The sequence below is a fragment of the Nycticebus coucang genome, chromosome 18 (assembly GCF_027406575.1).
Source record: "Nycticebus coucang isolate mNycCou1 chromosome 18, mNycCou1.pri, whole genome shotgun sequence".
Taxonomy (NCBI): Eukaryota; Metazoa; Chordata; class Mammalia; order Primates; family Lorisidae; genus Nycticebus; species Nycticebus coucang.
In genome coordinates this window covers 56,237,282-56,259,080 of record NC_069797.1, presented here as the reverse complement: position 1 = coordinate 56,259,080, position 21,799 = coordinate 56,237,282, and the positions used below count along the sequence as shown (strand labels likewise).

The 21,799-nt window shown below is 53.1% G+C and overlaps 1 protein-coding gene across 1 annotated transcript; it reads right to left on the bottom strand.

Annotated features, from left to right (window-relative positions):
* Window positions 1-6,933: 6,933 nt before the first annotated feature.
* IGFBP4 (insulin like growth factor binding protein 4) lies at window positions 6,934-20,631 on the bottom strand. The gene is made up of 4 exons (XM_053568161.1): window positions 19,633-20,631; window positions 12,622-12,779; window positions 11,721-11,855; window positions 6,934-8,192 (listed from the first exon to the last, which is right to left on the bottom strand). The coding sequence occupies exons 1-4, from the start codon at window positions 19,979-19,981 to the stop codon at window positions 8,058-8,060; spliced, it is 777 nt and encodes a 258-aa protein (XP_053424136.1). The 5' UTR covers window positions 19,982-20,631; the 3' UTR covers window positions 6,934-8,057.
* Window positions 20,632-21,799: the final 1,168 nt, after the last annotated feature.

Below are 21,799 nucleotides of genomic sequence, written 5' to 3'. Positions count from 1 at the left end.
ACTGCCTCTACCCAGCTGCTTCCTGTTTCCTTTTTCATTCATTTATTCCTTCAACGAACACTCATTAAGCACCTACTGTGTGCTGGGCTCTGGAGATTCAAGTGGAATGAAATGAGACAGGCATGTATTTTAGAAAAACAGAAAAAAATAATAATTGTGAAAAACATAATCCAGAAATTAAACAAGTGTAATAGAAAAGTAAGATTGAGGGAGATACTTTACCTGGGATGGTCAGGGAAAAGATTCTCTGTCACCTCATAGGAGGTGACACTGCCTGAAGGCTTGGGAAGAGCAGGGACAAGAGGGATTGTGGCTGAAGGAACAGTACGTGCAAAGGCCCTGAGGCTGGCATGAGGCCTAATAAAGGGCTGGAGAAGAGCGAACCTTATAGGCAAAGGGAAACCTCTGGACTACTCCTTCCTGCTGCCTCCCTCTAGCCCTGCGCTCAGGTGAGTACACACACACACACACACACACACACACACACACGCTCCACCCTGACTCCCTAGCCCCTTGGTGCTCACACACATCCATGCCCCTGACATAGGATCATGGCTCTTCTCACCAGAAATTGCACCCCCCCTTCCTTCCTCCCAAACGATAGCCCTGGCTTAGCTGCACCTTTCTGGCAGCTAAAATGTCCCTTCCTAGTTGGGTGCCCAAAGACCTTCTCTAATCCTGCTAGGAAATGTTGGGGAAAGAATATTGCCCTTCTTCTGCCACCAGCTCCTTTAAGGCCTTCAGACAAGCAAGTCACAGACCCATCCTGGCCTTGGTGTCTCATCTTCATATTGTGTCTGCTAGAGGAGGAGAACTTGCTGTTCCCAGCCCTCGTCTTCTTGTGAATGGCCTTTCCTGGCCACCAGACTAGAGCTCTCCTCTCCTTTCCACCCTGGCATGAGTATATGTGTGCGCACGCCACACACACACTCTCTCCTCTCCTCTCCAGTCTGACCCTGCCCTGCTCTCCCCAGAGCCTCCTGTGTGGTCTTCCTCCCTCTCTCACCTCCCAGCCGAGAACCTCCAGATCTGCCTCCTGGCATACTCTGTTCTTCACCCCCACACACACACACCACTACCCACCCTGCACTTTAGATTGTGCAGACCTCCCTTCCTCTGCAGCCACCATCTGCAGAAAGGATGCGACTGGAGGCAGGCTTTAGCACTCCCCTCCTTAGAGCCCCAAGAACCTCCCCATGCAGGGATTTACAAGGCCTGTTTGCATCCTAACAGCAAATCTCTCTTCCCTCCCCAAAAAGTAAGGAAAAATTTCAAAGCTTTTAAGGCCCCAGTTTATATTTGCACATAAACCCCTCTGGGCCCACTGCTTGGGATTTAGGAATCATCGCCCCTGCATTCCTGCTCTCTTTTGGGGGAAGTTTCTGTTTCTACCACAGCCCCTCCCTGTTGTGAGGGGCTGGCTGGGCTGCCCAGAGAGGGTCCTTGTAGGCCTTGCTTTTCTCCAGAGCACACTCCAGAGAACTTTTGAGAGTGGGGGTGGCCCCAGGCCTTGGGATTGGCACTGGTTCTGTGCTGGCCTGGCCTGACCCCTCCCAGGCCGGCTGACCAGGCCAGGGTCACCCAACAGTCACATGTCACTTTGAATGAGAAGCCTGAAACTGTGGCTGAGAAATGAAGTTAGGGTTAACTGCATCTGAGAAATGAAGGTGGGAAAAAGCTCAGCCAAAGGCAATTGGACTTTTTATGTTGTTGTTCTTATGTGTTTTTTTGTGTTTTTTTTTTTCTTCTCCTCTATTGTCTGACTAACCTTCCATGATGCTGGAAAATTGAATTTATTCCCTGAGCAGTCCGTTCTAATTTCCCCTGGGTGGGACAAGGCTGAACTCCCCTCCCTACAGCCCCAACTTGGAAGTTTCTGGCTGTGCTCAGAGATCAGGACCAGGAAGGGAGGCAGAAACCCTGGCAGCCCCCAGCTATCCTCCTCAAGAAGCCCCCTCCCCATCCCCTGCAAGTTGGAAGCTTATTCTAGAGCTTAAGCTTCCTTGTCCTTCTCACTCTCAGCACCCTGGGTTTGCTGGACTGCGGTCTTGGCCCATCACCTACCCATCCTGGCCCTCCATCGTGTGTCCCCCCACCCCCCATCCCTGTGTCTTCTAGATTCCCCGCCTCTGTCTCAAGGCTCTCTGGGACAAGCCAATAGAGCTGGGGTTGCTACAGAACATTTGTGCAAGATGCCAATTGGCTGGGGAGCCATTTGCAATCCAGTAGCTGTCAGTCCTAAAATGACAGGAACCCTGGGCCCCAGCCCTCCCACCCCAGCACCCAGCGACCAGTGCAGGAACCTCTATGATGCTAAGGAGGGGCTGGGGGTGGATGACCTTGAGGCTACTCCAGGAAACCAGAGGACAGGCATGGTCAGCCCCCACTTGGCAACCCGCAGCTGAGCTGAGCTTCGAGGATGGGGGTAGGGAGGTGGGGGAAGGGAGGTGTTTGCTCCCACAGGTTATCATCCTAAGGTAGAGACTGCCCACCTGAGCCTGTGTGAGATTGGTCCTCAGCTGGCCACCGCCATGGGCTAACACAAAATTCTCCAGGCCACAAGCCTGGAAAGTAGGGAAAAGGGAAGAAGGGCTGTCCTTCCCAGCCCCAGTGAAGAGGGGCCCCCACACATACCTCCACTTGCCCTGTCATTCCCTCTTCTCCCCTCCTAGTGGGGGACACTGAGTGAGTGGACTGCTTAGTCCTCTGGCCACAGCAGACCCATCTGGTTCCAATCAGGAGAACAGGTTCCCAGATCACAGAGGACAGGGGCAGGGAGGCCACGGACAACAAGCAGCTCGACTTCACCATGGCCGCCACCCACGCCCCTCCCCTAGAGCACAGCCCTGTCCCGTTTGGTCTCCTCCCACCTCACGCACAGCCCCTGGTAGACCAAGTGAGGCAGGCAAATGGTAGTCTGACCGCAGACCCCAGACCTCTGTCCATAGTTAGACATTCAAACCACAGAGGAAAGAAGAAAAGAAAACTAAAGGAAAGGAAGGAGCTGCAAGGGAGAGAAAGGGCTGCAAACATAAAGATATCAAGAGAAGTTTCTAGAAACCATCAAGTCCCAGCTGGATCTTATTATCAATGGGGAAACTGAAATCCAGAGAAGAAAGTCTAACAGAAATTACTGAACTCAACTCCAAGCCCTGCCCACACATTGTGTCCACTGGTCTTCACAACACTGTGGGTAGGAATTGCCATCCCCACTTGACAGAAGGAAAACTGAGGCTCCTGGGAGACAAAGGTCTTACCTGGGTTCATCAGATTCCCAGGCCTTGAGGCCATGTTGCCTGCCCAGCTGTCTCCAGACTTTCACCAGGTGGGAATCTGGTTCCGGAGAACCCTGCCCTCACCATGTGGGGTCTACTTTGGTTCCCAACCCTCACATGCCCAGCCCCAACCTCTGTCTTCAGGCAGAGTGGATACAACCCTGAAAAAACAGCCCCTCTGTTCATAGCTTGATGCCAGAGTTCTAATCCTGACTCTGGGTTACCTTGGTATTTGGGCCTCAGCTTACCCATCAACAAAATAGACTGAGTTGTCAACAACTGGGTTGGATAGTGATTCTGTAATTCTCCAACCTTTTGTAATGGTCACCCTGAACAGATCTAGAGACCTCCCCTTGGCTTGAGTGGTCTTCAGGAAGAGGGTTTTGACCCCAATTTCAGAATTTAGAGCTGGCAAGGGGGCTGGGAGGACAGAGGGACCCAGCCAGGCATGGAAGCTGCTAATCTCCATCTTTCCCCCCAGGAGACTGCTGCTGCCGCCTCCACTGAAAGCAATTTGTCATGCCCTGAATTAAGTGATTCCAACAAGGGTTTAATTTCAGTTTAATGGCTCTGTTTTTATGTGTAATTAAATACCATGGCATGGCGAAAATATGTTGTTTGCACTTTGAGAGAGGGCCTGGGAAGCCATTGCTGCTCCCAGGCTCTGCCAGGCTTCCCCAGCCTGGCTGGAATTGTCCAGGTGGTGGGGAAGGGGGTTGGGACCTGAGGAAAAGAGGGGGGAGGATAGGGGAGGAGCGGTCCTGGTGGCGCCTGCTCACTCAACGGAGCATGTTTCTAATTATCTGCAGCCACCCCTCCCATGTCTACTCCCTGACCTCTGCCTTCCCCAGCCCCTGGGGCCTCAGAACAGAGGGGACAGGTCACTCGAGAGGCTCTAATTAGAACCTTCATTGGCTCCAGCCCGTGTCTGCTCCCCTTGGGTGTGCCCAGAGGTCTGCTCACCGTCATCCTCCCCTGACTTGCAAATTGCCCCATTCTCCCCCACCCTAGAGACCCAGCAGCCAGCCTGCCTCCCAGCCCCATCTCACCACATCACCTTGACTTTCTCTGCCTGGAATTCAGGGCAGTGTTTCAGGATCATTTACCACATACCATATAACCCCCCACCCTGAAGGAAGTCTGAGCAGGCGCCCCAAGTCCTGCACAACCTCGCAACATTCCTGGAGCAGCCTGGTGGCAGAATGGGACCCACAGGGCAGAGGGGTTTTGACAAGGGGACTTTTCCTGGAAGGAACTAAAGGACAACAGTGGCTGGAACCAGCTCTCCAGAGACCCACCACAAGGCTGGAGTCTCCCCAACCCTCTCTCTTTAGTCCCTACCCCCACTCTGCCTTCGTGCCAGTGGAAAACCCAGCCCCCAACCCTCAGTGGACATCAGGGCTTGATCTCCACTAATGAGCTGGGAAATGGAAACCAAATGCTTGACGCAGATCAGCACCACTGAGCTTGGGGATCAGGGCAAGCAGAGTGCCCCCATCTGGTCCCCTGCTCCAAGCCAAGCCATGGGAGGGAATGATATTTCTTGGAAAGGCAGGGCACTCAAGACTTGGATTCTCAAGTTCACCCAGGTCTGGGAGACGCAGCCGGACACAAGGTCCTCACTACCTCCCTCCCATCTTTGCCAGAAGTCCTAACACCCCTGTGGCAATGGGGGTTTTCAAGGTTATTCCCACCAATCCAAGGGTGGGTAAGTGGCCAAGGTAGGGACAATGTTCCTTCAGGATGTGGAGTTCTTCCTCAAAGTGCACATCCTCTGTTCTCTGGTGCTTGACAGCTCCCCACAAACTCTGCTGTGGGGACACCTCATGTGGGAGGGTCCACATGTTCACCCCTGGGAGGAAGCACAGATTCTGGGAATGTCTCATTCCCTCTCTCCTCACACCGTACAGAGTCACACTCAGTCACACACAACCAATACATATGACCTTCATGTACATACCACACAAGTGCATGCCCAGACTCACACATCACACAGTAACACACACACACCATAAAAGTCCATACACTCCCTCAGACTCGGGTATTGCAGTGTTGTATGCACACACACACACTCCTACAAACACACGGGTATCACAAAGGCACACCCCAGGCCATATATGCAGCTACTGAGACTTTCAAGTAGACCCTAGTTTTGTCGGAGTCCCGAGAAAGGAAAAGAACCTCCTACCACTCACTGCCAAGGGTGTAAGGTTGGAGCATTGGGAGGGGAGCTAGACAAGGGGATTGAAAAACATGCTTTAGGGGCGGCGCCTGTGGCTCAGTGAGTAGGGCACCAGCCCCATATGCCGAGGGTGGCGGGTTCAAATCCAGCCCCGGCCAAACTGCAACAAAAAAATAGCCGGGCGTTGTGGCAGGCACCTGTAGTCCCAGCTTCTCGGAGGCTGAGGCAAGAGAATCGTGTAAGCCCAAGAGTTAGAGGTTGCTGTGAGCCGTGTGACGTCACGGCACTCTACCCGAGGGCGGTACAGTGAGACTCTGTCTCTACAAAAAAAAAAAAAAAAGAAAGAAAGAAAAACATGCTTTAGGAAAAGACACACTTTCCCTAAACTTGGCTTAGGGATCTAAAACTTAATCTTCAGCCTACACCACCTCCCACCCTTGGCCTGGGCCCTAGGAGGGGGGTGCTGAGGGAGCAACCCCCAACGCCACTCTGTTCTTTATCTCCTGCTGCTGGCAGCCATCATGGTGCCTCAGGGAGACCAGATGGCTGCAGGATTCCATCACTAAGCCAGAGCTGGGGAGATGGAATTGCTGCCTCAGACCCAAGATGCAGACGGCACAGGTGCCAACCCAGTGATATCAGAAGTTGGGGAGTGCCTCTGGAACCAGGAAGGGGGCTGAGAATCCAGGACACAGCCAGAAAGGAGGGAGCCCCCCACCACCAGGGGGCAGGAGACTCAGTGTGCAGGATCTGCAGGCTGCCTGTGCCTCCTGGAAAGGGGCCCTTATCTGAGAGATCAACTCCCCACCCCTGCAGCCTCCCCATACTCCCCAACACCCCACACACCCACACACACGGCAGAGGAGTGGGAGAAGGGTAGAGGCATTTGGGGGATAGCCAAGAATCTAGTCATACCATGGGAGCACACATTCTGAAGCCAGGGCTGGCACTGACTCTATAGCAAAGTCAAGGGTGCCCCCACTCCCAGCTCCTTAGAATCAAATCTCAGCACAGCTCCCCTGTCAGAAATCTAGGCATTTGGAGCTGTGGAATGTGTTGGAGAGTTTACTCTCTTTCCCCAAATGCAGGGCAGTGTCCCTGCCTCCCCTAAATTAATAAATCAAATCCAGATGCAGACCCAGTCTGCCTGATGCCCTAGGAAATGCCCCAGCTCCACATTCCAACTGATCACAGAAACAGCACTGGCCCAACAGGGCTATCCTCTGTCAATCACACCTTTCAGAAGCCAATGTTCATCCCCCAGGAGTTTGAGCACAGACAGCCCAGACTTTGAAGGTATTCCCTAGGAAGAGGCTTCAGGGAAGAGGAGGTGGACTGGATGTCCTTTTGTCATCCACTATGGCAGGCAGATCCGGGGACCACATGGTGCCCACTTGCCAAAATCTGACCCCCTCTGTTCACCCCTGATGCATCCCTGCATCTAACTGTAAATAAATCAACCAAACACAATTATCAGGATATTTTTTGGTTTTCTTGTTTTGTTTAAAAAAAAAAAAAGAAAGAAATGACATCATGGCTAACTGGTAGGTCCTTAAGTCTCCTTCCATCCAGTCAGCCAGAAATGCCCAGGGAAGTAGGGAGGTGTGGAGAGGGCAAAGTAGGGGAAGGAGATATGGGGAGGGAGGCTGTGAGCCACTGGGAGGATGGGGCCATCCTGGTGACATCATGGCTATGACCACAAATGGGGTAGGGAACAGGACCCTAGGCAAGCTCCCTCACCCCCCGGCAATGTGGGTCCTCTTCTCCATGGGGCACATTCAATCCAACCTTGCATTCTTTCTTCCCACCCTGACTGCTCAAAGAAACCAGCCTCACCTCCAAAGCCCTCTGTCCTTTCTTTACCCTCTTCCCTTCCCCACAGCAGGGTCTCAGCTGCCAGGCTACCAAACAGATGACATGACACCTAGACCTAAAGGTGAGCTTGTCTGTGCAGGTCCGTCCCCATAAAAGGACCCAGGGAAGAACAGGAGGGGAACCCAGCAAGCCTCACTTTGGCAGTGATCTATGTGACAACCGTTGAGACTTCTGCCACCCCCACACCCTCCCTGGGCTACCTCTGCCCTCTGACTAGATTGAGGGAGGGACAATGCCCAAGGTACGACTCTCTCTTCTCCTCTGACTCTGGGAATGAAGCTTTTCTTCCCCCACAGGCTTGAGCTCACCTTATAGGAGTGTCTCCATATGCCAAAATCAGGGGAAGTCAGAATAAGAGCTCTCAAGGCTGAAAAGTAGAGTTGGCACATACTATGTGGTCGGTAAGTGTTTTTAGATGGCTGGATGAATGGATGAATGAATGAATCCAGGATCAATTTGGAAACATACCAGGGCTCCCAGTGCTCCTCTCAGACCTCTTGGTCTGTCTAAGCTCCAAGAGGATACCCCAGGCTCCAGCTCACCACAAGGGCATACCCCTGCCCATAAACACACATACATATACATACACACACACACCCCAAGGGAAACTTCTGGGCCAGAGGCAGAGCCAGGACTCAGACCCAGACTCCACTCCAGGTCAGCTCTGCAGCCTCTGGAGGATGGAAGTGGCAGGGGACACTGAGCCCCCTGCTTGTTGACGGGGCTCACTCTCGGAAGCTGTCAGCCAGTTGGTGGCAGTCCAGCTCCCCCTTCGGCTCCAAGCCTCCTGGAAGCTTCACCCCCGTCTTCCGGTCTACACACCAGCACTTGCCCCGCTGCCCATCCAGGGCTGGGTGACACTGCCAAGACAAGGGTGTGAGGCATCAGTACCCAGGCAGGAAAAGATCTCCAGAGGCTCATCCCAATCCCAGCCTAGTCCCCACGTCAGACAGCTACTGAGCTCAGGTTCTCCAAGCTCATTGGAGCAGTAAGAACTTGGACAAGAAGGGAAAGGTCCAGAGAGTTTCAGAAGGCAGGGCCCCAGGAAGGTTCTGAGGTTTAAAGGCACAGCTGGACCTGAAAGGCTGGATCTAAGTCGAAGAGGTCGTAGGGGTCACACTTATAATGAGATTAGGGGCTCAGTGCCCATAGAATAATGGTTATGGCACTGGCCACGTACACCAAGACTGGAAGGTTCCAACCTGGCCCAGGCCAGCTAAACAACAATGACAACTGCAACAAAAAAATAGCCAGGTAGGCGGCGCCTGTGGCTCAAAGGGGTAGGGTGCCAGTCCCATATGCCGGAGGTGGTGGGTTCAAACCCAGCCCAGGCCAGAAACTGCAAAAAAAAAAAAAAAGAAAGAAAGAAAAAATAGCCAGGCATTGTGGCAGGCGCCTGTAGCCTCAGCTACTTGGGAGGCTGCAGCAAAAGAATCGTGTAAGCCCAAGAGTTAGAGGTTGCTGTGAGCTATGATGCCACAGCACTCTACTGAGGGTGACATAGTGAGACACTGTCTCAAAAAAAAAAAGAATGAGATTATAGTTAAGAGCAGGATCCAGGGCGGCCTGTAGCTCATTGGGTAGGGTGCCGGCCCCATATACCGAGGGTGGCAGGTTCAAACCCAGCCACCGCCAAACTGCAATAAAAAAAAATAGCCAGGTGTTGTGGCGGGCACCTGTAGTCCCAGATACTCGGGAGCCTGAGGCAAGAGAATTGCCTAAGCCCAGAAGTTGGAGGTTGCTGTGAGCTGTGTGATGCCATGGCATTCAACCCAGGGCGATAAAGTGAGACTCTGTCTCTACCAAAAACAAAATAAATAAATAAAATGCCAAATTTCAGGGCAGCGCCTGTGGCTCAATGGAGTAGGGCACCGGCCCCATATGCCAGAGGTGGCGGGTTCAAACCCAGCCCCGGCCAAAAGCTGCAAAAAAAGAAAGAGCAGGACCCAATTTGGTGTTAAAGTATGATCAGGATAAGAGTTGCAGTTGAATTAGGAATTATGACTACAACCTGAGTTGGGTGAGGGTTACAGCCTAGGTCAGAAACAGAATTGAAATAAAGATAGAGGGTCTGAACTGCAAACCAAAAAAATAGCCGGGCGTTGTGGCGGGCGCCTGTAGTCCCAGCTACTCGGGAGGCTGAGGCAAGAGAGTCGCTTAAGCCCAGGAGTTGGAGGTTGCTGTGAGCTGTGTGAGGCCACGGCACTCTACCGAGGGCCATAAAGTGAGACTCTGTCTCTACAAAAAAAAAAAAAAAAAAGATAGAGGGTCAAGATCAGAACAACTAAAGTCAGGCTAAAGTTCGAGTCAGAATTAGACAGGAGGGAGCAGGGGCACAAAAGTATATGTCAGAATCAGAATAAGAATTGGAGTGAAGGTTGGCTCAAGGGTCAGAATTGGTCTGCGGATGAAGGGTCAAGTGTCAAAAACTTCACTGGGATAAAAATTGGGGGAAGAAAACACACAGAATCATACAACTCAAAAAGGGAACTCTCATGTAAACGCTGGACTTCAGTTAATCATAATATACCAATATTGGTTCATCACTTGCCAGAAATGTACCACACTAACGTAAGACATTAATAACAGGGGAAAGTGGGATAGGGGCAGTACTACAAGGGAACTCTTTACTTCCCACCTCCCACTAGATTTTTCTATAAACCTAAAACTGCTCTTTAAAAAAGTCTGATAATTTTTTCAGGAAGAATTAGTTAGTAGATGCCAGGCACGGTAGCTTACACGTGGAATCCCACCACTCTGGGAGGCCAAGACAGGTGAATTGCCTGAGCTTCAGGAGTTAGAGACCAGCCTGAGCAAAAAGCAAGAGCCCATCTCTACTAAAAACAAAAATTAAAAAAAAAAAAAAATAGCTGAGGCGCCTGTGGCTCAAAAGAGTTGGGCACCGGCCCCATATACCGGAGGTGGCGGGTTCTAAATCCAGCCCCAGCCAAAAACTACAAAAAAAAAAACAAAACACTAGCCAATTGTTGTGGTAGGTGCCTACTCAGGAGACTGAGGCAAGGAGATCACTTGAACTCAAGAGTTTAGGTTGCTCTGAGCTATGTTGAGTGCCAAGGCACTCTACCCAGGACACAGAGTGAGACTTTGTCCCAAAAAAAAAAAATTAGTAGAGAAAGTTTTAAAACTTGGGACAAAGGGGCGGCACCTGTGGCTCAGTGGGTAGGGTGCCAGCCCCATATACTGAGGGGGCAGGTTCGAACCCGACCCCGGCCAAACTGCAACAACAAAAAAATAGCCAGGCATTCTTGGCAGGCGCCTGTAGTCCCAGCTACTCAGAAGGCTGAGGCAAGAGAATCGCCTAAGCCCAGGAGTTAGAGGTCGCTGTGAGCTGTGACACCACATCACTCTACCAGGGGTGATAAAGTGAAACTCTGTCTCTAAAAACAAACAAACAAATATATATATATGTATATATATATTTACACATGTATATAAAAAATTAGGCCAAAGATAAAATTGGTTCTGGGATAAAGGTTGGAGATGGGAGGGCATTGGTTTTAGGGGACACTCTCTGGTCCCCCCTCTTCGTTTCATCCTGGCTCATGCAGACCCAGGGCAGCCTTTGTCCTCCTAGTGAAGTCTCTCCCGGCTGAGCAGCACCTCCCATTGTGGATCTGTCCACAGTGCATGGTGTAGGGGATCGGGGAGTCTATACTCACAAAGACCCAGAGAAGGAGATACAGGCCAGGGCTCTCCAGGCTGCACCCAGACAGGCCACCCTTACCCAACACCCCAACCTCCTAGGAGCTTGTCAAGGGATCCCAGATTCTGAGGGCAGGAAGGGATATGGGGGTTGCTGCTTTTGTGCCTTCTCTCCGGCCTGCTCCTTCCTCCCCTTCTACTCAAAGTGCCCGTCTCAGCCATCCCACCTGGCTTCCTCTCCATCCTTGTTCACACACCAGGTGGGGGAAGGGGCTGAGTTTCCTCCTGACCTCTCATGACTTGGGCCCTTTGTTCCCAGATGAAACCCCAGACATTCAGGGACAGGAGGAACTTGCAGGAATAGAGCAGGGTGAGCCAGAGAGTGTTGAGAGCTGGAGGTTGGCCGGGTCTACACCACAGACGGTGAGTGAATCCAGCAGTGAGGGAAACCTGGCTGGGGAGGCAGGGTCTGCCATTAACCCACTCTGTGACTCTGTGACTCAGGGTCAGCATGGGCCCTGTTACTCCTCACTGGGTCTCATTCTCCATATCTCCAAAGTCAGTGAGATTCTGGGGCCTGGTAGGGTTTCAGGAGGGTCTAAGGAGTTAGGTTTGGGGCAGGAAGTCTTCCCTTTCTGAGAATGCCATCCTAGACCATCCTGGGGAGGCTGGAAATGCCCCTGGAGCAGAGGCCAGGGCTGAGCTGGCAGGATTTGGAGACCCACCTGCTTGGGGTGGAAGTTGCCATTGCGATCGCAGTTGGGGATGGGGATGATGTAGAGGTCCTCGTGGGTGCGGCTCTGCGAGGCGGCCAGCCGCTCCAGGGCCCGGTGCAGCTCACTCTGGCAGGAACCCTGGGGCTGGGGGAGTGGGAAAAGGAAACTGCTCAGCAGAGGAGAGAAAGGCAGTGGGGCCAGGCCTGGGGTCAGAGCTGAGTGGGGGCTGAAGACCCTGCGAAGAAGGCCCAGGCTTGGGGGTTGGGCAGGATCCAATGAGGTAAGGGGCAGGGTATGGTTCAGAGGACATGGGGAGGGGGAAGCAGAAGGACATGAGGAAAGAGTATTGGGCCCAAGAGCTTCTGGATCAGAGGACTGTGAAGTGAGGGGCTATGTGGGTAAAGGGGCTGTGAGAACCCATGGGGAAGACAAGGGAGGGGGTGATTTCTAAGCAGGAGGGATGGAGACAAACTCACACAATTAACAGCTACTCCCCAAGGAAAGGAAACTGTGGGAAAGGGTCCCAAGGCCCCTGTTATGCCAACATTAACCCTTTAGTTACTGAGAAGGTCTGGGGTGGAGAATCCAAGAGAAGGGCCACAAAACCCCGGAGAGCATGGCTTTTCACCAGCCAGAATGGAAGAATTTCAATATTTAACAACCAATCCAGTTGTACCAATGTATGTAACTGATAAGCAGGAAGGGAATTGCAAGGAAAGGAATAAGGACCCTCTCTGGGTCCTGACGACACACACTAGGTGCACCTTGCACACAGGTGTTCAAACAAGGTTTGCTGAATGAACATAGTCCAGATCTGGGGGTGCTGGGGGTGCTGGCAGTGGGATATGTGTATGCATGCACACGAGCGTATGTCCATGCACATGCACATTTGTGGGTCTGAGGTCCTCACCACAGGCCGGGCGTCCTCCCGGGGTGCCCCGATGACCTTCATCTTGCCCCCGCTGGTGCTCCGGTCTCGCATTTTGGCAAAGTGCTTCTGCAGGCACCTGCGGTCATGGGCGCTGCAGGGGCTGAAGCTGTTGTTGGGGTGGTCGCCCTCATCCTTGTCTGCATCAGGCCGAGACGGGAGGAGATCAACACCAAGAAAGGACAAAGCATCACATCACTCCAGCCTCCCACCTACTTTCTGCTTGAGGATCCTCCAGCCCAGTGCAGAAAAGCAGGAGGTCAGCAGACTGGGAAGAAACAAAAACAGCCCCTCCCCCCCAGTCTCCTCCCTACTGCCCTGGACCTCCTCAGAATACTTCACTTGAAGCCCTTGACTTGTCTCTCACCCCACCCAGGCCAGCCCTCAGATGCGTCACCAGCTACAGCTGCCCAGATGGCAGGAGGGTCCCCTGGGCCTTGCAGGGAGGTCTGAGACAGGCAGGGCGGCCCTTACCAGATCCTGACCCCATTCTGTTCAGCTCCTCCCACCACTCCCCACGTCCGCTTGCTCTCCCTGTCTGCTTTTCCAGTCTTTGTAGCATCTGACTGAGCAAGCCAGGGGGTCCTCAGGGCTGTCGACTCTGCTGACCTTCTTCTAAATGGCCAGAATCAGACTTTTCATGAGTGATGAGAAATCTGGCCCTAAAGGCTCTCCTGATTGGCTGGGTGAGAGAGAAGTGGAAGTTAATGTGTATGCTTACATGAGAAAGTGTGTGTGTGTTTGTGTGTGTGTGTGTGTGTGTGTGTGTGTGTGTGAGAGAGAGAGAGAGAGACCCCCTGCGTGGCCCCAGGACCAAGAGAACAGCCTCTCACACCCCTTCAGACCCATCCTTAGACTCAGACCCCATCCAAAGTCCATATGTGTTACCCAGAGCCAGAGCACTGGCGATCTGGAGACAGGACTGGTAAAACTGGACCCTCCCCACTCTGTGGGTCTTCTGAAGGCTATGAGCTCAAGAAAAGCCCCGTCCATAAGCCCCATAACTGTAACCAGTGCTCCTCCCTCCAAGCAATCAAAACTGGAATACAGGGCTGAGCTGGAGAAAGAGGTTGGAAGACCTCTCTGCAGATCAGAGCCACCTCTGAAATGCTCAGGCTTGGCAGCTCACTGCTGGCCTGAGTGGAAAGCCCCTGCCAGCATTCCAGATGTTGGCAGCCAGACAGGAGGTTACATCTGTTTTGCGTCAGGGTTTTTTTTTGTTTTTTTTTCCTGAGGAGTTAGCAGGTTCCTCCATGCATGGCAGTGGTCCCAGAGCTGCCTCTGGGTCAAATGGTATTTTTCTGCCTAGTCAAAGCTGAAGGGTTGGTTCTCTTTTCAGTCTCCTTGTTTGGGGGACAGGGAAGGTGGTATGTGGACAAAGGGAAAACAGGTAAAGAGGAATCTAGACCCTCAGAGAAGCTTTGTCAAGATTACACACCAAAAGTTATTAATAAAATTCACCAAGGATGGAAGAAGATGTTGTCATGAGCCGGGGGCTGACTTAGAAAGAGGAATCAAAAGGAAAGAATAAATACAGCAGATAGATATGATCCATCCTTCTGCACACTGAACATGCCAAGGACATCCCAGAGGGGACTCCAGTCTCATATCAAGTTCCTGACAGTCAACCAACAAGAAGACACCATAGTAAGACCTCCCAGGCAATGTAGCCAGCAACAAGTTCAGGAGACCCGGATTGTGCCAAGAACAAAAGAAGATGGACCCTGAGCCCTCAGTTAGGAACCAGAGAAAGATCTGAAATCCATGACCTTTCTTGGAAACTCTCCCAAGGATCCTCTCTGGTCAAAGAGACCCAGACTGGCCAGTGACCCCCTCCCTCCCTGTGCCCACCTTGCACAAAGACACAAGGGTCACACTGTTTCAGGGGTATAGTCTGGAGCTGAGAAGAGCGGGAAAAGAGGAAATAGAAGACCTAAAAAAATTAGAAACAAATATTGCAAGGACAGAGGCTGAGCTGGGATATGAACAAAGGCCCTACCCTTTTACCTGGGTAAGGCTGGAGGGATTGGAGGAACTCATTTGCCACAGCCCAGGACAATAACTATTGGGGTCACCCTTCCAAATGGCAAAGGCTTTGTTTTCTTTTAATAACCATAGTGGAAAGCACTACTTTCTAAGTGACTCTTGTTCCTCTTGGTAAATGGGAAGAATGTTCTTAGGTTTGAGGAATTTGAGGGGTAGGGAAGGGTCTCCTAAAGAAAGGGGCAGCCTCAAGGAGGTAGCGAGCTCCCTGCCCCAGAGGGATGGCCCTGTTACAGAGATAGAGTCCTCAAGAATCTAGACAAATGTGGAGTAGAAGCTTGACTACAGCTATGCTTTCCAGTGTTGAGTTCTAGGAGTTCAAGTTCACAAATAATTAACCCTTGGAGATATTTTTTTTTTTGTAGTCTCACTTTATCACCCTCGGTAGAGTGCCGTGGCATCACACAGCTCACAGCAACCTCCAACTCCTGGGCTTAGGCGATTCTCTTGCCTCAGCCTCCCAAGTAGCTGGGACTACAGGTGCCCGCCACAATGCCCAGCTATTTTTTTGGCAGTTGCAGTTTGGCTGGGGCCAAGTTTGAACCCGCCACCCTTGGTATATGGGGCCGGCGCCCTGCCCACTGAGCCACAGGCGCCGCCCACACTTGGAGATTATTAATGGCTATTTAGGATGTTTACTATGAAGGGGAACAACTGGGTATGCTCCCTGAAACCTGGGTCTGCATGGGGCACAGGGTGAGCCCAGAAGCCTGGCTTATGCTGTTGTGTTGGTGTGGCCTTGTGTCACATAGAAAAGCTTACCTAGAAAGAGCTCAGCTGTCAGCCCGCCTGGCCTCCCCCTGGTTGGCTTCCCCACTCATCACCAACTTATCCCTATTTCATGTCTAAGCTTAGAGTAGAACCTACCAGATAGGGAGAGAGGTCCTTACTTACTCTCATGGGGACACAGGTACTCAAGAGTAAATCCATACCTGCCCACTCACACACAGGCCAGAACTCAAGAATCACAAATGTATACAAACTAATCACAGGTCCAGACACACACATTCATCCTCACTTGCACACCCACATGCAGTTGGACACTCTGACCCTGCCTTGGTCAGAGACAAACTGGAACAGGGCATGCTGACTTCACCAGCTTCCCTGCACCATGGTCTATTGACTTTCTGTTTAATCTGTAACTTTTCTTTGCCCAGCCAACTGGCAGTAATGGGGCACTGGGCTTTGGGGGGTAAGGGTTGTGGCATTGGGTCTCTTGAAAATGTTAAACTTCCCATTACCAAAACTGGCTAAATACTTGCTACTTCCCTGCTCACACAGCAGTTCCAGTCACCTGGTGCTATTCATCCTAGAAGTGACCTCTGGAAAATCCCAATGCTTGTAGGTTCCCCACTGAACAGGAGCTGGCGTCATATTTACCCCCTATAACGTCTGACCTCCAAAAAGCTTGTTTGGGAGATGGGACTTCCAAGGTAGGCTAGGTCTCCTCCTCCATCCCCCTACTTGGAGCCAGACCAACTGACATCCAGCCACAGGGGAAACTTTGGTCTCTGCTCCAACAGCAGAGGAAGGGAAGGAGCCCAGAGAAAGAAGAGGTTGTACAGCTTTGGCACCAGCAGCTGCAGAGTTGATGGTGAAAGCTGGAGGATTTCCTCTTTTCCGCTGCCTGATTTCACCCCTATGATTTCTCTTCAACTCCAGTCCCCAATCCCTGCAAAACACCCAAGCTGTGAGCTAAGTGGGCCCAGCCATCCAGACACAGAAATTTTACCCATGATCTGGGGGGGGGGGGATCACTCACCTGCCCTGTCAGAAAGGTCTGTTCCTTCTTTCCCTGAACTCTGGCTAGAGAAGCTAAGACAACTGGTACTGGGTACCAGGCCCTTTCTCTGAGGTCTGTTTCATGGGGTGTCCTCCATGCTGCCAGTCTCAGACTAAAAGGTCAGATAAAGCAAGTTGACCAATCCTTCCCATGTTTACAACAGTAAAAGGCACCAAAGTCTGCCCTAGCTTTCTCATCCTCTCTGAGTGCCCCCAACTTTGTTCCCTTGTCCTACTATCCCTGAGAGTCCCAGCATCAGCTTCCTCTTCATCACCATCCCCATTACTGCTCTGAATTATTGACTACCTACTCCATGGCAGGCACCCTGCCCCAGAGAGAAAGGGCCTGTTGCCCTCCCATTTTACAGAGGAGGAATGTGAAGTAGATTGGGAGAAGGAGAGTGGGGGAGACCTATCTGTGCAGCACTCTGTCTCTAAGTGGAAAGGCTCCTGATACCCAAGGCACCAATAATTCTGGCTTTGCCAATGCTAAAGAAAAAATGGTAAGGAGCCATGCTCCTCCCTCCCCTCTCCCCCAAGGCACAGAATTTCTCGGAAGGCCCTTGTTCCCATGACATGACTGTATTCCCAGTACTGAAGTAGGGGGGACAATATTTGCTGCATTGACTAAAAATTAACTCAGGCTGCCTGTTCCCTAACCCTGTCCCCAAAAGACCCAGAGCCCTATTTAGGAACTCCTGTCCAAACACTGATCTCCTCACTGTCCACTCCCCCAGATTCCATGAGTCGAGGGCCAGTACCACGATGTAGGATTGTGGCCTTCTGATGCACACACTCCACCCCCACCTCTGGTGGCCTCAGTGGTATTAATCCACAACCTGGCCATCTGTCCTAGAAAGCTGAGACAAAAGGACAGGGTCACTAGACATGAAAGGGAGAAACCATCCCCTGGCAAACAGAAGGAGCTGGTCCATAGCCGGCCAAGAGAGGTCAGGTACCAAGAGACCAGCCTCCCCCAACCACCTGCTGAAGCTCAGCCCCAAAAGGAAAGGGAGAAAGTGGAGTCTGACACCCAATACCGAGTTATTCCCAGGCCGAAGGCCCAAGCCCTGAGACAGGGCCTGCTGATGGTGTAAGGCTAAGGAGGACAGTGAGGGCAGGCACTAAGTCTTGGTCATCTTATCTCACCACAGACCTGTGGGGCTGCCACACAACTCTAGGGGTGCCTTTTACACTGTGCAATGTGACCTGAGCCACGGAGGGGAGTTCTTCTGTGATGACTGAGAAGTGAGAAGACATGAGCACAGGTTGCCTAGTTTTCCTGGCATCCTCCAGGCTTCCCCTTCTCCCTCTCCATATATCTGCATCCACTGCATGGGTGGAAGAGGACGCAAGGAGGAAGGAGAGGCATCAGAGACCTGGGCTTTGTCATCCAAAGTGGATCCAAAGCCAACAAATTCCTAGATGCCTTTTAAGGCCAGTTTCCATTACGGCCACAGGACAATTATGTGCTGTTCATGCTACGCCCTCCCCAAACCCCTAAGGGATCAGATTTTCCCCAACGACAGGATGGAAACAGAGGAAAAGATTCCCTGAGGGCTCTTCTGTCTTGTGTTCAAGTTGGTGAGAGAGCAGGAGGCTACCGACCATTCTTAGGTGGTGCCAGATACCCTCTGGCCAGTGGAGGATGGAGAGTCAAAGGGAAAGTGGCCCTCTCAGTACCTCTCCTCTCCCACAGCCACTGGCACTTCTGCCCCATGATCAGCCACTTACTCCCCCAATACCCCCCCTCCCCAGACGTGCTGGGTGCCAGGCTGGCATTTCTCCTAGAATGTTTTCTGCTGACCCATCTCTCCCTGCCCAGGGGCAGGAAGGGCAGTGAGGCCTGAGGCCCAGACCCCTGGGGTCCACCTCCTTCCTGTTTTCCCTGCATCCTGCTCTCCTCCACTGACAAGCTGCAGAGGATTGAGGAAGTACAGGGTCTGGGACTCAGGGCAGGAAGCTTGGGGCTGGAGTCCCAGCATCCGGACTGCAACAATGGAAGCTTCAAGCACCAGGAAAAGAGACAGACACAGACAGTGGCACAGGGAGAGCAAAACAGAGTGAGAGAGGGAACAAGAAATAGAGACAGAGACAGGGATTCCAAAAGTGACCAGAGCAAGACAGAAATAAACAGTGACAGAGATGCAGAGAAAGAGCAACAGAAAGAGAGCGAGAGGAAAGTGAAAGAGGCAGGGTGGCAGAAACAGAAAAACAGAATAAGGTAGAGAAAAAAAAGAAACCGATCATGGGCAGAAGACATTGAGGAAAAGAACTCAAGAACGCTATTAGTGAAAGGAGAGGTTGAGAGACAAAGCAAGAAAGAACAAAAGAACAAGAGAAAGAAGGAAAAAGCTGAAAAAGAGTCTAAGGAGAAACAGAAATGGAAAAACAGATGTATAAGAACAAGGGCAGGGCAAAGGACTTCTAAGAATCTTTCTCTGTGTCTGTCCCCCTCATTTTCTCTATTCCTTATCCCACAATCATGAGGTTTCTGCAGCTCTGGACTGGGAGCCAAGACTTCTGCCAATTCAAATGGTACCTGCCAGGAGAAAGAAGCAGGGTGCCTGTATAGCAGGCCCGGCAGAGGTGCCCAGGCCTGGCATAGAGACCCGTCTTCCTACTTCCTCTCAAACGCAAGGTGAGCTAGCTCAGGGATTTAGGAAGGGAGCGCTAACACCTCTCACCACCAAAGTCTCCCTAAGGCATATGCCCCACTCCAACACTGGTCGATGGCCTCTCAGATCCCTGCGGTTTCGCCTGTGGCCATGGTGAGGGCAGGTCCTGGATGGCGAACAGAAAGCTGCCCCCAACACACAAACCCAACCCCACCCCCCATCCTCCAGTCTTCTAGTCCTAGACAGCCCACTGAACTGGACCAGGTCACTTAATTTGCCACTCTCGCACCAGCAGCCAGAACCGCTTCCCAGATAGGCAGCCCTGGTAGGTCTAAGGTGGAGGGATGGGAAAGAGACCCTCACGAAAGTGGCAACAGGCTAAGGACTCAGTAGCAGTTTCCTTGACTGAGCCCGTCCCATCCAGCCCGGCCCTGCCTTCTCCTCAACTCATAAGGGATTTGCAAGGGCCCTCCAGGGCAGCGGCAGTGGGGAAGAAGCCGCTGGTAGGGAAGCGCACTTGAAAGGGCATGGGCGGCCCAGGGTACCTTACCAGAAGGCTGCAGGCTGTCCTGGATGGCCTCGATCTCCGCCAGCTCCATGCACACGCCTTGCCCGTGCATGAGCGTGTGCAGGGGCTTCTCCACCCCCCGGGGCGGGTAGCAGCGCAGGCCCGAGCCGCAACGGGGGGTATACACCCCGCAAGGCATCCCTAAGCCCAGGGCGCAAGTGGCGCAACAGCCGCAGCCCGGCTCCCGCACCAGCTCCTCGCAGCCCACGGGGGGGCGGCAGCGCGCCAGCTTCTCCTCGGAGCAGGGCGGGCAGTGGATGGCTTCGTCGCCCAGGCTCGGCCGGGGCCCGGCGGCCAGCAGCAGAGCGGCCACGAGGCAGAGGGGCAGCATGACCGCGCGAGGATGGGGCGCGAGCGCGGGACGCAGGGCGCGGGCGGGCAGCTCTGGCGCGCTCGCGGGCAACAGAGGACACAGGCCGGCAGCGCCCGCCGCGCCTAGAGGACCCGACCCGGAGGGCGCGGGGAGACTAGCGGCCCCGCTGGCGGACAGGGACAGAACCGGGGAAGTTAGCAAGCGGGCTGGAGGGAAGCGAGCCTGGCCGCCGAGGCGCTGCGCCGCATCCTCGGCACGGCCCAGGCAAGCGGAGGGCGGCGGGGGGCTGAGCGGCTGCCCAGGACCGGCTCCCCCGGACTTTATACCGGCCCCTGGCCACACCCCCAGCGCCTTCCCAGAGGTGGGGGAGCCGGGGCGCCGAAGGGGAGAGGGAGAGGCGGCCGGTAGGGGGAGGGGGCTCTGTCCTGAGCTGCCGCCGCCGCTACATCTGAAAGTCCTTTTCTGCCGAAAAAGGAAGCGGCGCAGTTTGGAAGCGGTGGCAGGGGCCCAAAGCGCCTCTGAACCCGAGCCCGGGAGAGGGGAAGCGAAGGGGCTGCTGCTTGGCCCCTCCCCCGACCTTGCAGGATTCCTCCACAGGCCCTCGGTGGTGGCCCTCGATGCCCCACTGAGGACCCGTCTTCCTAGCCCGCACTCCCGGCTCCACGGATTCAGTCTCCCTAGTCAGAGCCCTTTCCACTTCACCCCGGTGCTCCTAGTCTCAACCGCTGGACACCAAACTGTATGAAGTGAGGCAAGAGCTGTAGGCGCTCAACCAGGAGCACGGAAAGGCCTGGTGGCCCTAAGACGTTAACAAGCCTCCTGGCAACCTCCCTCCACCTTGCAATGTGCCCAGGGCTCATGCAGAGCCTGCCTTCCCCAGCAGGTGCCGAGCCTCTTCCTCCTTCCTGGACGTTTGCTTCCGCTGTCCAGACCCACTCCTGGAATGAGACTGGCCTGGGAAATTGCTACATTCAATGTGCACGATGTGGGCTGAACAACTCCAGGGGGCACCATGCCATATAGTCATTGTAAATTTGTATGTGGCTGTTGTGACAGTTTCCCAGCAGGTGGCAGCCGAGGATTTTGAGGAAGGGGTGCTTTTCTAATTCTCCTGTGTTGCTATTTGGGCTAAGGTTGATCCTATTGGTTCTGGCATCCCCCACCCTTGCCCAAATCCTTGCTGTGACTGAGAGGAACCCTAGAGTAGTATCTTTGGGAGCAAAGCCCCATCTCCTAGGTTCTTTCTCAGATCCCCCTAATACTCATCCTCCCCTACAAAGGCTCTGCTATATTGAAGCTGGTTTCAGAGTAGGGTGCCTGCACAGGCATAGTTTGCAGTCAGTAACCAACTGATTTTCTCTCTCTCTCTCTCTCTCTCTCTCTCTCTCTAGAAAGCTGCAGGACAGCTAAACTGAAGTGCAGTTCAGCAATACCCTTTCTGCCTCTTCTCCCAGGAAAGGGGTCTTTCAGCATCACAGGGTTGGGCCACCTCCTACTTTCTGCAAGTGTAGACTGCAGACTGCTGGGGCTGCTGGAGTGATTGGAGGAAGCCGGACCTGTAGGACAGACAGAAAAGTTGCAAACTGACGGCATCTACTGGCAGCCACCAAGACTGCAGGAGGGCTGGAGGGTAATGGCCAGCCAAGGACAAGAATCTGGGGTCCTCTCATCACATCTCACAGGAAAAATGGGGACCCTTCTGCCCCCATCTGCCTTGGAGAAGAGCAAGCAGAGCCAAGTTCCTCAAGCCCCTGCAGGAAGCCCACCCTGTGCCTGACTCAGAAAACTGCCTCCAGCCTCCCCTCCACCCCCCGCCCCGAATCATCACTAGACCCA

Coding starts and splice junctions, on each gene's coding strand:
- IGFBP4 (XM_053568161.1), bottom strand. CDS start 19,981: ATGCTGCCCCTCTGCCTCGTGGCCGCTCTGCTGCTGGCCGCCGGGCCC. Junction 11,856..12,621: donor GGGAGGACGCCCGGCCTGTG/GTGAGGACCTCA, acceptor CCACTCCCCCAG/CCCCAGGGTTCCTGCCAGAG. Junction 8,193..11,720: donor GCAACTTCCACCCCAAGCAG/GTGGGTCTCCAA, acceptor TTGTCTTGGCAG/TGTCACCCAGCCCTGGATGG.